A 14602-nucleotide genomic window follows, 5' to 3' on the forward strand; every position below is an offset into this window, starting at 1 on the left:
TGTGTAGTTGTTGCTTTTGTTTTTGGTGGGGGGGCAGTTCCTGGCAGAGTCCAAAGAAGAATATTCCGGGAATTGCTGAATGAGGTAGATCATGGCTTTTGGGGGAACACAGATCATTCTGGAGGAAAACTACGATGAGGACTTTGTGCCAACGGAGAAAGGTGAGGGCATTATGACTGAAGCATTTATCTTGTACTGATGTTGCACTTAAGGCTTTGGAATTTTTATTTGTCACTGCTGAAATGTCCACTATACCCTTATCTTCTTCTTTGTTACACATGTCCCATTAAGTTGGGGGCAACACCCCATCGAGCATGTATTGTTGACCCGACCAGAGGGGCCATCAAACCTGAATGGTAGGATTATTTATACCTCCCCATCCTTACAACGTTTTGCCAATAAGATCATGGAACAACTTTCAGAACTTCACACTGTCATGATGTTATTATTTTCTATCGAGGCCGAAAAAAAGTTGAGTTTCCGGTAACCCGACCTACCCCAATAATTTCTGCGGACACCTTTTTTTTTTGTGAGGGCCGACTTCCGGCTGCCATTTTATTTATGCTGTGCACGGCATTACTTTGTGCCATTGTTGACTGCTGTGGTCAGAAAATCAGCGGCTGTTTATTTCAGTTATGGGGTCAGAAAGTTTTGTTGACATTTTAAAAACATTGCAAAACCCATCCTTTTTCACTTAAAGTGCCAATGTGGTCACCACGACACACAAGATGTCAGACCCATGAGGTCTGCACTTGGCATACTTATTTATGTCTGGTGAAAAATGGCTACCACCAAAAAAAACTAAAAGGTAGGTTGTGAAGAAGAATAATAAGAAGAAAAAGCTTATTTTGAACGTCGGTCTAAAATCGAAAACTAAGTGTAATTATTTGTTCTGAATATTTTAAAATACAGAACTGAATATATTGAAAATTATTTTTAGCCAGTTTTGTTATAAAGTAAGAAAAATTGCAAGATCTTATCATTATCTCAGCTTTGTGTGGCTTTCATAGACGGTACTATACTTTGTTGGGGGAGGGGCCTGTTTGTACCCTGCAAACTGTACACATTTTATTTTATACCAGCAAATACCACCTGACACTTCGTTGATGGGAATACATGGGAGAAGGGGGGTGGGATGAGAGGACGGGGGAGCAGGGGAACGGAGCGGTGAGGGGAAAGGGAGGAGGGAGGGGAGCGATGAAAGGGGGGGGGGAGTGTATAACAATTGTTATGTTGCTGGATTATGCAGATTAAATTTAAAGTGTATTCGCTGGGGGTGGGGGTTGGGTTCAAGTTTCTTATTTTGAAGCGTATATACTTAATGGATGCCCCCAAAGGGTGTAATCTCGGATTTTTGTCAACTGGAAAGGGTCTAATACAGTATCTGAATATGCAACATTTTCAGGGATGATGAATGGGAGATGAGTATTCCTCAATTCTTTCATGTTGTCATGTCCAGCCGGTTAACACCAGCCTGGACGGATAGCCGAACGGTTTTAACTCGGAGGCGAACAGCCGAGATTCTTGGCGATTACTTCGCGCTTGGGGTGGAAAGCAGCGAAGGTGTGTACCAGAACGGAAGTACACGGGTTTATTCTCGAACCCACAACAAATAAACGAACGCAAGGAAATTCAACAATAATTGTTTAATGAAAGAAAATCAGAGTGATAATGAAAATAAACCAATGTCACCCGCAGGGTGAACCGTATCTTTCCAAAAGGTGACCACGTGTGACTTCTTTAAGGTCACACTGAGGTGAACAGAGCTGCTATCCACCAGGAGCAACTCCTTGAGGAATATCTGCCTACGAGAGGTTCCGATGAGAATCGTTCTACAGAGTAACCATGAAAAATATGCGTTTGCCTCATAACGTCACCAAATATGTCATAATGTCTCAAGCTTGACATATCTAGAAAGCACTCATCGAGGTGTTCAATTTGAGGTACTACACGATATGGTTCCTAAAACTTGAAAATTTGACCTTGGGGTCAAATATGTTTGACCTTAGGCGCTAACCATGAAGGTCAAGGCCAATCGCCACCAAAAATTAATCAGCTGAGCACCAGACCATGAACTATATTCCCATGAAGTTTGAAGACGATCCGATCAAAATTACTCAAAAAATAAGGGTTTCATCGATTCCCCTGATTTGCGACAAAGTGACCTTGACCTTCAAAATTTTATGCGCTGAAAGGACCTCTATAGGTCTCTGATATGCGAAGTTACAAAAATTTCCAATGATAACTGTGCTCTGCAGAATTTTTTATACGTTATTACAGACAAAAAGAAAAGAAAAAAAACCATACAAGCTGACTAACATATCTTGCATAAACTTCGTTTTGGCAAGATAATAAATCAAAGAGTGAGGTAAAACTAAATCCTAATTTGTGACGTTTCCACTCAGTCACAAAAACAGACAAGGGGAAAGGTTAAAAAGAAACAAATCCTCCCTTTATGCCGGTACTCGACTTTATGTCCAGGGATGACCTTTAGGAGCTTGGCGATCCTCGAAGCGCGAAGTCACCACACGGGAAACGCACAAAATGGCGCGAAGTCGCTCTCCGCGTGGGAAACGCACCAGATGGCGCGAAGTCTCTCTCCACGGCCACTACATGAGATATGTCGTGTGGACGGTCCTCAATGCCAAGAACCCACAGACCGCCATTACAGTTCTTTCTCACGATAAAAATTGCCAACATTGCTCCCTCTCAGCACCAGGTCCACACACACAAAAATGGCGCTGCCTTCCTCATCGATCATACAACACTGAGGCTGTCGAGTTAGAACTGAGAGACGCTCTTCTCCATCTCTTCCTCTCCTTCCAAAGCACACAAACGTCGTGACCCAGTCGAACAGAGAAAGGCGAGCGTCTTGTTCCTACACGTGAGCAAATTCGCACCAGCACGAACAACGAGAATCATACAGCTTTCTTATCCATGCTGAGGAAGAAGCAAGAGAGACCATTCTGTTCCAACCGCCGTCTCTTACTCGAACCTTCTCTCTCTATCATGTCACCCCCTACCAATCATGAACTTAGGGGGCGTGGCCTGCCGGTTACGATTCCTGAGAGGCGAGGTTTAGCCTGCTCGGAAATGTTCGAGCTCCGTCAGGAGCTGGGTCTGCCGTTGTTGTTGTTGTTGTAAAAACGTGGGGTGTTTTTTATGGCCGGCCCCGCAAATACAAAAACGTGGGAAATGGTCATGGGCCATTCACATACTAGGCGAAACTAACCTTCGACCCTACCTATTTAACACACCACCCCTCATATGGTGACACATAAACAATCTTAAGCTCAGTTTTCCCTACTTAAATTACATTGAGATGTCTCCTACTCGTCCACGGACCATGTTATCTATACTATACAATCCTATCTTCACTATGAAATTCCCCCATCTCCCTCCACAAACGTAACAATATGTCCTGTTAAGCCATGTTAATGATATGCTATCTTTACCACTGCTGAGACCACCTTCACTGTTTCAATGAAACCTTGCAGAGATACTAAATTGGTATCATTTAATACTCTGACTTGTGTACACAATACTGTTGTTCCCCCTAATTTTGTATCTCACGATGGACATGTTAAAGTTTGTGATTCTATATCTTTTCAACTATCAACATACACACTGGTTGGAAAGATGTAGAATTTAAAATACGCACTGCTTACATTTAAACACGTGTAAAATTTTTTTTTAAATCCCTACCTACCTACCTACCCCATTCATTGAGCAGCATGTTACCGGAAACCCAACATTTTTTTTTTTATTATCCCCCCCCCCCTGGAGGGAGGGAGCGGGATATTGTAATCGCCCGGTTTGTTTGTCTGTTTGTTTGTCTGTCTGTCTGTTAGCAACTTTACGGCAAAATGGCTTTAGCAAACACTATCAAATTTAATCTACAGGTGGGCAATGAACCTTGGACGACCCCATTAACTTTTGGGTCCAATTGGATCGAAGGTCAAGGTCACGAAAAGATCAAAATTGTTTTTCGCTCATAACTTCGTCAAAAATGATCTGATTTACTTCAAACTAAGCTTATAGTGAACCTTATTCTATTTGTCACTTATAATCCTACCCTATAGTGAATAGTGAAAAAAATGAAAAAATCCTATAGTGAAAAATGCATATTTGTGAAGATCGGTAGGGTCCAAAGTTTTGGGGGTCATGATCATCGGTCCAAATTACAAATTTTCCATCAAAACTAAAACATGGTTAGAAAAATATAACTTTACGGGAAAACGGCTGGCTCAAACACTGTCAAATTGTATCCACAGGTTGGTAATGAACCTCGGACGACCCCATTAACTTTTGGGTCCAATTAGGTCAAAGGTCAAGGTCAGGTCACGAAAAGTTGAAAATCGTTTTTCACTCATAACTTCGTCAATAAATGGGTGGGATTTGTTGTGCCTGGCACCACTTGTTTTATTTTTTTACCCTGTATTGATAACATGCTGGTCAGGATAAGTTGTCTTGTGTTTGTGTGCCGCTGGGAGACAATGTTGTAACCTTTCATGTCCAGAAAACCCAAAGGTCTCTTGTTTGTTCATTCTCCTGTGTCGAATCAGGTGTGACCCAGACAAGAGAGAGGTGCTTCAATGCCTACACTGCAGCATGCCTTTCCACCCCCTCCCCACGTGTTTTGGGAGGAGGAAGAATCTCTTCTCTCCCACACAGCCTCCCCGAATTGGCAACGAGCAAGATAAAACACAATTTGACCACGCGCTCAATGTCTACGGCATTGATCGTGTTCCGACGCTGCCGCTAGGCATGCGGCGGCCCGTGATTCGTGAAGAGGGCTAACATGATGCCTCAGGGGTGCGGGAATGGATAAGGGGTGTGTTCTCGCTGCTGAGAGAGAAGGACAGAGATGGAATCTAAGTGAGAGGGATACTCTCCTCTTTGCAGTTTGGCAGAAGTAGCTTGCAAGAAGTCCGGCTGTGCAAGCTGCTGCTCCTGTGGAAACATGGAACATTCCTTCCTGTCGGCTCATTTTCAGTCTTGCCCTGTTTTGAGTGCATGGTTGTTATATGTGTTAACCCTTCAGAATTTCAGTTATTTCCCTCTCTTGTTAAGTGCAGTTATTTATTTATGAATAGTGTTCACATCCACGATTTCCATTTCTGTTGTCTTGTGCTGAATAAAGTATTTATTTATTTCCCCTCAGGCCTGTATGCACGTCCTTCCCCCTCAGGCCCCTCCTTCCCATGCAAACTGTTTTGGGCTGATTGGTAATCTCTGGGGACTAAATTGGGATAATTTAATACTGATAACGAGTGTGTTTAGACGTACTCGTTAAATCTCGAAGCAATGACACCGCTCGTGGCGTTTCTTGTCAAATTCGGCCTAAACCAGCCATCTTCAAGGCGAACGACCTCAACATGTTTGGTTTTTACAACAGCCGCTGTTGCGGTTGCGGCCAAGCGGTTGATGTGGGGCGGTCCACGTGACGAACCTGGGATCCAAGCATCATGAACTTAAATGGAAAGATGAAACAGACTAAACCATCTCTTTAAGAATCAGAATGTTAAAATATGAAATTGTTTCTTCACAATCACCCTTTATGGTTTCAGGTTTTGGCATTGTTAGTCCTCTTTCGGTTTCACTGGAGGGGACTATAGGTTTGCTCTCCATCCGTCCGTCTGTCTGTCCATTCATCCCACCTGTGGTTTTTCCGATTTTTTTCGCATACCCTTTAACATATTCAACTGAAACTTGGCACATGACTTTATTATGATACGTTACATTACAAGTTCGAGTTTCGGGGCGTTTCATCAATTTTTCACTGAGTTATGCCCTTTTTATACTTCGAAAATATCATATTATTATACATGGGTCAGTGCTCAGCTACCCTGACTCCACTCCACTGCTTTACACTCATTGACTGGACAGCTGGCCTGACTCCACCCAAATAAGATCATGCGCCACCATTGCATGAGCAGCACAGATCAGCAAGCCTTGAGCCTTTGGCCTGGGTGTAAGTACATGGCTCGGTGCAATTGGAATGATCCTATGTGTATAACCATGATGTATTATATATGCACATGAGCTCTTTTGCCTCATGTACTCTACCGGTCAAAAGTTTAAGAACACCCCCATTTTTCCAGTTTTTACTGAAATTGAATCAGTTTAATGTTTCAATGTACTCTGAAATTAAAGCATAGAACAAATAAACAATTGCAGATAAAAAAGAAATCATGGAATCATTTTGTTGAACAAAATTTAATCTAAATTTTTGACTCATCAAAGTAGCCACCTTTTGCAGATATAACAGCCAAACATACTCATGGCATTCTTTCTACAATGGAATTAAAATATTGTTCGGAAAGTTCTTCCCAACACTGTTACAGAAGTTCCCACAAATGTGTTGCATTTGTAGGTTGCTTTGCTTTCACCCTTCTGTCCAGTTCATCCCAAACAGCTTGATGGGGTTTAAGTCTGGAGACTGTGCTGGCCATTCCATTATTTGAAGCCTACCATCTTGTTCTTACCGTTTTAAGGTAGTTCTGACATAGCCTGGAGGTATGTTTTGGGTCATTATCTTGCTGTAGGATGAACTCCTGACCAACTAGGCATAGACCAGAGGGTATTGCATGGCGCTGCAAAATGCTGTGGTAACCCTTTTGGTTCAGGGTGCCAGTCACTCTGTGCAAGTCGCCGACTCTGGATCCAGCAAAAGAGCCCCAGATCATCACGCTTCCTCCTCCATGTTTGACAGTTGGTGTCACATACTGAGGAACCATCGTTTCGCCGACTAGACGGCATACAAAAACCCTGCGTGATGAACCGAAGATTTCAAATTTTGATTCATCGGTCCATAAGACCTTCTTCCAGTTTTCAGTAGTCCAGTGGCGGTGCTTCATGGCTCAGGCAAGCCTCTTTTTCTTATTTTGTCACATTAGCAATGGCTTTCTTACTGCCACTCGATCTGTCAAACCTGCAGCTCGAAGTCTTCTCTTCACAGTTGAAACTGAGACTTCCTTACTTCGACCAGTGTTAAGCTGTGCTTGAAGCTGCTGTCCTGTGAGCCGCCTATCATGCAAGCTGTTGACTCTCAGAAACTTGTCTTCTGATTGTGTTGTGGCTTTGGATCTGCCAGACCTCTTCCTGTCAGAGTTTCCTCCAGTTTCCAAGTGCCTTTTGATGGTGTAGGAAACTGTACTCACTTACACCTTGGCTTCTTTGCAATTTCTCTAAAGGAAAGACCTACACTTTTAAGGGTTATAATGGTCTGTCTGTCTTCCTTTGTTAATTGTCTTTTTCTCACCATTATGATAGCAATATACTACTTCCTGCAGTGCAATATTGTCCAAATAATGCTTCGGAGGGCAGAGCAACACAGTCTGTTCCAACACTGCTTTTATACAGACGGGGGGTTTGTAACTAATCAACAAAAGTTGGGACACCTCTCGGAATTGTTTGCATCAACTTTCAAGGCTTAATTTACTTCCATTGCTGCAGAACAGCTGCAGTTGCTAACCCATTACTTGTTCCCTGAAAAGGGCCTTTTTAACAACTCTGAAATTTACATTATTTTCCAGTTTTTGGTAACCTAAACTGTTTTCTTTTTTAAACTTCTGGCAGTTTACCGCTTAGCTTTGTACCATTTCAGGTTATTCACTGGACTTGAACTGCTTAAATTTCAGTAAAAACTGAAAAATGGGGGTGTTCTAAAACTTTTGACCTGAAGAGTATGTACACCCGGGTATGAAGCAACACAAATTGGCAGGCCTCAGGCTTGAGGCCTGAGTGTTATTCCATGGTCCAGTCCAATTGGAATGATCTCAGCTATATAACCATGATGTATTATGTATGCACACGAGCCGTACGCATGTTTTTGCTTCATGTATGTACAGTACCAGTCAAAAGTTTGGACACACCTAATCATTCAAGGGTTTTTCTTTATTTTTACTATTTTCGACATTGTAGAATAATAGTGAAGAAATCATAACTCTGAAATAACACATATGGAATTATGTTGTGACCAAAAATGTGTTAAAGAAATCAAAATATATTTTATATTTTTGATTCTTCAAAGTTGCCACTCTTTGCGTTGAAGACAGCTTTGCACACTCTTGGCATTCTCTCACCCAGCTTCTAGAGGTAGTCACCTGAAATGCTTTTCCATTAACAGGTGTGCTTTGTTAAAGTTAATTTGTGGAATTTCTTGCCTTCTTAATGCGTTTGAGCTAATCAGTTGTGTTGCGACAAGGTAGGGTTGGTATACAGTAAATGGCCCTATTTGGTAAAAGGTTGTCTTTTTTTTTTTTTTGTCTGTACTGTAGTCGTCCATATTACGGCAAGAATAACTCAACCAAAGAGAAACGACAGTCCATCATTATTTTTAAACATGAAGGTCAGTCAATCCGGAAAATTTCAAGCACTTTGAAAGTTTCTTCAAATACAGTCACAAAAACCATCAAGCGCTATGATGAAACTGGCTCTCATGAGGACTGCCACAGGAAAGGAAGACCCAGAGTTACCTCTACTGCAGAGGATAAGTTTATTAGAGTTACCAGCCTCAGAAATCACCAATTAGCTGCACCTCAGATTGCAGCCCAAGTAAATGCTTCAAAGAGTTCAAGTAACAGACATCTCAACATCAACTGCTCAAAGGAGACTGTGTGAATCAGGCCTTCATGGTTGAATTGCTGCAAAGAAACCACGACTGAAGGAGACCAAGAAGAAGAAGAAGAAGAGACTTGCTTGAGCCAAGAAACACGAGCAATGGACATTCCATCTATCCATCCATTGGGATCATACTCTGTGCAGAGCGTTGGTGCTGCCGAAGCAGTCTCCTTGGCTATTGGGCACAATCTTGGACGGGTCGCCACTCCGACACAGTATACCAGCATGCTGGCACTCATTTTGCCAACCTTGGAAGGATGACAGGTCGAGTTAACCCCACCTGGTATTAATTCAACAGCTGAGTGGGATTTGAACTCAAGACCCAAGGATCCCAAGCCCGCCACCCTAACCATTAAGCCAACACCAGGCATATGGACATGAGACAGGTGGAAATCTGTCCTTTGGTCTGATGAGTCCAAATTTGAGATTTTTGATTCCAACTGCCGTGTCTTTGTGAGACACAGCGAAAGTGAATGGATAATCTTTGCATGTGTGGTTCCCACCGTGAAGCATGTAGGAGGAGGTGTGATGGTGTGGGGGTGCTTTGCTGGTGACACTGTCGGCGATTTATTTCGAATTCAAGGCACACTTAACTAGTAGCATGGCTACCACAGCAATCTGCAGCGATATGCCATCCCATCTGGTTTGCGCTTAGTTTGACCATCATTTGTTTTTCAACAGGACAATGACCCAAAACACACCTCCAGGCTGTGTAAGGGCTATTTGACCAAGAAGGAGAGTGATGGAGTGCTGCATCAGATGACCTGGCCTCCACAATCACCCGACCTAAACCTAATTGAGATGGTTTGGGATGAGTTGGACTGCAGAGTGAAGGAAAGGCAGCCAACAAGTGCTCAGCATATGTAGGAACTCCTTCAAGACTGTTGGAAAAGCATTCCAGGTGACTTCCTCATGAAGCTGGTTGAGAGAATGCCAAGAGTGTGCAAAGCTGTCATCAAGGCAAAGCGTGGCTACTTTAAAAAAAAAAAAATGACCGTTTTTACAGCCATTTTTCCCTGCTGTGCAGGGGTTTGGCTTTTTGTGAGGCAATGTTTTATGGCCGGATGCCCTTCCTGACGCCAACCCTGGTCGCCTCTTACGACACACAGGGATATGGTACACCTATTCTGACCAGGGCATACACCGGGACCAGTACACTGGCACTCATTTCGCTGACCTCAGAAGGATGACAGGCTGAGTCAACCCCCTGGTGTTAATTCAGCAGCCAACGGGGCTTGAACTCAGGACACTGGGATCCCAAGCCGCCACCCTAACCACTAAGCCAACACCAGGCTTCTAAAGCGTGGCTACTTTAAAGAATCGAAAATATATTTTGATTTGTTTAACACTTTTTTTTTTGGTTACTACATAATCCCATCTGTGTTATTTCATCGTTTTGATGTCTTCACTATTTTTCTACAATATAGAAAATAGTAAAAATAAAGAAAAACCCTTGAATGATTAGGTGTGTCCAAACTTTTGACTGGTACTGTACATCGGGTTATTTTTAACATTAAATAGGCAAAGCCTAGAAATGAACGAAACACGGTGGTTTGAGTGTTTCTTCTTCATGTTGTTTTTGGTATTGGCTCAAGCGTGTGTTAAAGCAAACTCATTTTTATCTCCGGTTTGTTATCCTCGTTGTCTTTATTGGTTTTCTTGTCTACAAAAGATATTAGTAAATGAAAATTGCTTTTCCTTTTATTTTGCCGAATGGACCCAAACATGGTGCGTTGGAGAGTTTCTTATTCTTCTTTCTCTTCATTTTGGTGCCGATATCGGCTCGAGCATGCGTTAAACGCAAACACATTTTTATCTCCCGAACATTTATTGGGACCGGTTTGGGGGACATGTACTGCAAAGCAATTCTTGCTCTTGTTGATGTTTTTTTGCACAGTTCCTATTTACATTTTCCTTTAAATGTGGCAGGTACCATTCTGACTTCATTTGAAAGCAAATGTCGTTGAAAACATTGAACTATATGGAACTTCTCCCTTTGTGCTGTGCAGAGGTGCGGGAATATGCTGTCGAGATTGGCATTGATCCAGATACTGAGCCTGAGCTCATGCACTTTGCACGCGAGGGAATTATGACACGTTTACCACCCGAGTGGAGGCCGTGGTAAGCTACAGCACCTTTTAACATTCTGGTTTTATCGACAAATAGAATCTTTCCAGTCTAAGCCTGAAATCCAGTCGTTACGCAATCCTTATTTAAAATAAATAATTCCATTTTTGACGACACACCTCCCCAGAGCCAAGTGCTTCTCCCATAACCACGTGATCTGTTTAGACCCCCTGCGTTTATCGATCCAATTTCACCATTCACCTCACGATTTTTTCTGCACTTCCATGACCTAATCTGATGAAAACTCTCTCAAACAATAATAATAATAATAATAATGATAATAAAAACAATCTCTTATAATGCTTCATCTTCCTCTTTCACACATGTGGTACTCTTTACTGTATTATAATGCACTACTCTTCTACTATTTAAACAGACTGCTCTCAATTTGACCTTTCCTTCATACCTTGCCTAAAAAATCCAACTGTTGCAGCGTTTCTTCTCTCCATTCTCTGAATTTGTCTTTATTGCATCCATCAATAAACGTGTTTAATCGCATTTCTAACCTAAAACTTAAAAAACCCGTTTGCTATGAATATTCGCTTTCCATCAACCATTCTTTTTTTTTCCAATTTCAGTGCCAACTCACCCTCTCACGCCTCACTCTCAAAGCAACCATCATACTCTTCTCCCTCCAAGCCTCCCTCTCACCTCTCTCAAAAACTCCCCCCTCACCTTTCTCCCACCATTCACCCCCTCACTCATCCTCAAAGTTGCCCCCCCCCTCTCATCCACAAAGCTGCCTCCTTCCACTGCCCTCTCACCTCCATCTCTTCACTCCACCTCCTCAAATCCTCAACTGCCTTCTTCCCCCTCTCTTGTCCCCCTTCTCCCCCAGCACCACAGAACCTTTTCTCCTCCTCATCTGGCCCACTCCCCAAGCTATTCTGCAATCCCCCACACTCTTTCATCAACCCTCCTTACCTCCCCCCCTCATCCCTTCTCCTCCCCTCCCCCTCCCCTCCCACCCCGCTGCACCCAAAGCCTCCTCCCCTCCCTTTTCATTAACAGTGTGGACCTCAAATATCCGGGGCCTTCGCTCAAACCTTTCAGATCTTTCCATACAGGTTGCCACTGACAAACCAGACATAATCTGCCTAACAGAAACTTTCCTCCCCCAAGACGTGTCTGACTCCCAAGTATCTCTCCCTGGTTACTCCCTCCTCCGGTATGACAGACCTGAGCCTCGTCCTGGTGGAGGAGTTGCTCTCTTCATCAAAGACTCTATTCCTCACTCTCCATGCACTGCCCTCACTCCCCCACACCTTGGAAGAATACCTCTGGCTACGGCTTCCCCTCCACTCCCACCTCATGTTCGTATGTATACTGTACCGTCCACCGAACAGTGATGACTCAATCTACACCTCACTATCCGAAAACATGGACCAACTTCTATGTTCTCATCCAAAATCTCTCTTCCTCATATGTGGTGACTTCAATTGTCATCATGCCAGTTGGCTAGGTGTGGGTACCTCTCTCACCTGTCATGGCACTTAAGCAAAAGCTTTCTGCGACTCATTGGGACTGACTCAATCGGTCAACTTCCCAACCCGGATCTCAACCAATGGTACTCCATCTCTTCTGGATCGGATTTTGACAAATTTCCCTGACAAAATATCTGCTGCTCTTCCTCCGCGCCAATCGGTTCTTCTGACCATGTCCTTGTCAAAGTGGACATCTCTCTGGCTATTATCAGAGAACCACCTCACCGCCGTCGAGTCTAGCATTTTACTCAAGCCGACTGGCAGGGTCTTCAAGCAGCCATCAAACTTATAGACTGGTCTCCTATCACGACCTTCTCTAACATCAACTCATCCTGGGAATTCTTTCAAAGAAACTTGCTCTCCCTCATGCACAGATTTATCCCCTCTCGTCTTCAGTTGTCCTACCCTTCCTGCCACCGTTCGTTCACTGAAGCTTGTGGCGAGGCAGTTGTCCTGAAACGACTTGCCTTTGCCTCATGGAAAGCAAACCCAACTGAGGGTAATCTCAGTTCCTTCCATAAAGCTCGGAACAAGTGTGTATCTACCCTCAGGAGAGCCAGAAAACAACATCTTTCTAAGCTCAAGTCTGAACATTCAAACCTCTCTCCCTCCTCAAAATCCTGGTGGCATCTAATCAAATCTGTTTCTGGTGTATGTTCCCCCTCCATCCGCTCCCTTTCCTGAAATGGCCGCACTGCTGATGCCGCACGTGAAAAGGCTGAATGCCTAAACTCGGTGTTTGTAGCTAAATCTTGTGTCCAAAACCCATTGTTTTCTCTACCCACCTTACACAGTTACACCCAACTGTCCCTGGACTCTGTGTCCTTTTCTCCTGACAAGGTGGAGAGCTTGCTGTCAAACCTCGACTCAGATTCTGCAACCGGTCCAGACGGCATCAGCCCACGTGTCCTAAAAACCTGCTCCTCTGCTCTTGCTCACCCTCTCTCTGTTCTATTCACCCTCTCATTTGCTCAAGGTCATCTGCCATCTGCTTGGAAATCAGCAAACATTACTGCCCTGCATAGAAAGGTGCAAAAACAGCTCCCTGCAACTACAGACCAATCAGCCTTCTCCCAATCATCAACAAGGTTACGGAATCCATCATTGCTTCAGACATTAAATCCTTCCTCTTCTCCAATGGCTTGATTTCCGGTCATCAATTTGGTTTCAGACCAGGTCACGCTACCCTGGATATGTTGCTTCTGCTCTCCCAACAATGGATGGAAGTCCTCATTGCCAGATAGGAAATCTGAGCCGTGTCCCTGGAGATATCACGTGCTTTTGACATGGTCTGGCACCCTGCCCTGCTCACCAAACTCTCTTCCGATGGTATCCAAGGCCATCTCCACTCATGGCTCGTACACTTCCTCTCCTGTCGCAGTCAACGTGTGGCCCTAAATGGAGTTCTTTCATCCCCTCTTCCTGTCCAGGCTGGAGTTCCTCAAGGTAGCGTTCTGGGCCCTGTTCTTTTTCTGGTTTTCATCAATGATCTCTCCGACTCTCTAGAAAATCCTCTATATCTCTTTGCTGATGACTCCACCCTCTGCCGTACCATCGGTCATCCCTCAGACCGGCAAGCAGCAGCTTCTTCGCTCACTGCAGATCTGGATAAAATCACAAACTGGTCCAACACGTGGAACATGGTTTTCAGTCCGGACAAATCTCACACTCTCACTATGTCTCTCCGAAAGGACCATTTAGAAACCCCCCCCCCCCATCCACTTTCTCAACAATCCTCTGGAAGAATTCCTTTCTTTCAAGCTTCTGGGTCTCACTATCTGCCATGACCTTTCCTGGGAAAGCCACATTTCAAACCTGGCCTCCAAAGCCAGTCGCCGACTGGGAATCCTCCGTCATGCAAAGTCCTTCCTCGGCCCACCTGAGCTTCTGACCACTTACAAAGCTTTCGTCCGCAGCCTGATGGAGTACTGCTCTCCCCTCTGGGCTGGTGCTCCTGCCTCCCGCCTTTCTCGGCTTCACGCTGTGGAAACCAAGGCATTTCCAATCATTGGCATCTCCCGCGATGAGGGAGATCTTCTGGTAAATCCCCCTTCTGGTAAAACATCCCCCTTCTGGTAAAACTACCGAAATGACGAATCACTGCTCACCTTCACTCTTTCATTCCTCTTTTTTTCCTGCCTTTGGCAAAACTCCCTCACTCTATTCAATCCCATTCTTCCTGCCAGGCCTTCAAAACAGCTGTTCACTACCACCTCTTATCATCCCCCATCCAAATCCTCGATCTTTTCTACCCCCGTTAATCCATGCCAAGCCCACCTCCTTCAAATTCCCTGCTTTCCTTCCTGAAAGTCCCTGTAATATCCATCTTGTATTCCCATGTTCCCCGCCCCATCCTTCTCCCTTCC

General features: G+C 44.1%; 1 protein-coding gene across 8 annotated transcripts in view; it reads left to right on the forward strand.

The window, feature by feature from the left end:
• CEP164 (centrosomal protein 164) overlaps positions 1–14602 on the forward strand; it is a 95451-nt gene that overhangs the window by 5557 nt on the left and 75292 nt on the right. For all 8 annotated transcript variants that reach the window (XR_015056650.1, XM_085875772.1, XM_085875771.1 and 5 more), the window contains exons 3-4: positions 38–161; positions 10635–10746. Coding sequence is in view for 7 of the 8 variants with exons in the window: in XM_085875772.1 (XP_085731898.1) it covers positions 92–161; positions 10635–10746 (182 nt within the window). In the remaining variant the exon portion in view is untranslated. The remainder of the gene's footprint in view (positions 1–37; positions 162–10634; positions 10747–14602) is intronic.

This window comes from Eptatretus burgeri, chromosome 3, assembly GCF_056783735.1.
Source record: "Eptatretus burgeri isolate ZD-2024b chromosome 3, Ebu_testis_v1, whole genome shotgun sequence".
Taxonomy (NCBI): domain Eukaryota; kingdom Metazoa; phylum Chordata; class Myxini; order Myxiniformes; family Myxinidae; genus Eptatretus; species Eptatretus burgeri.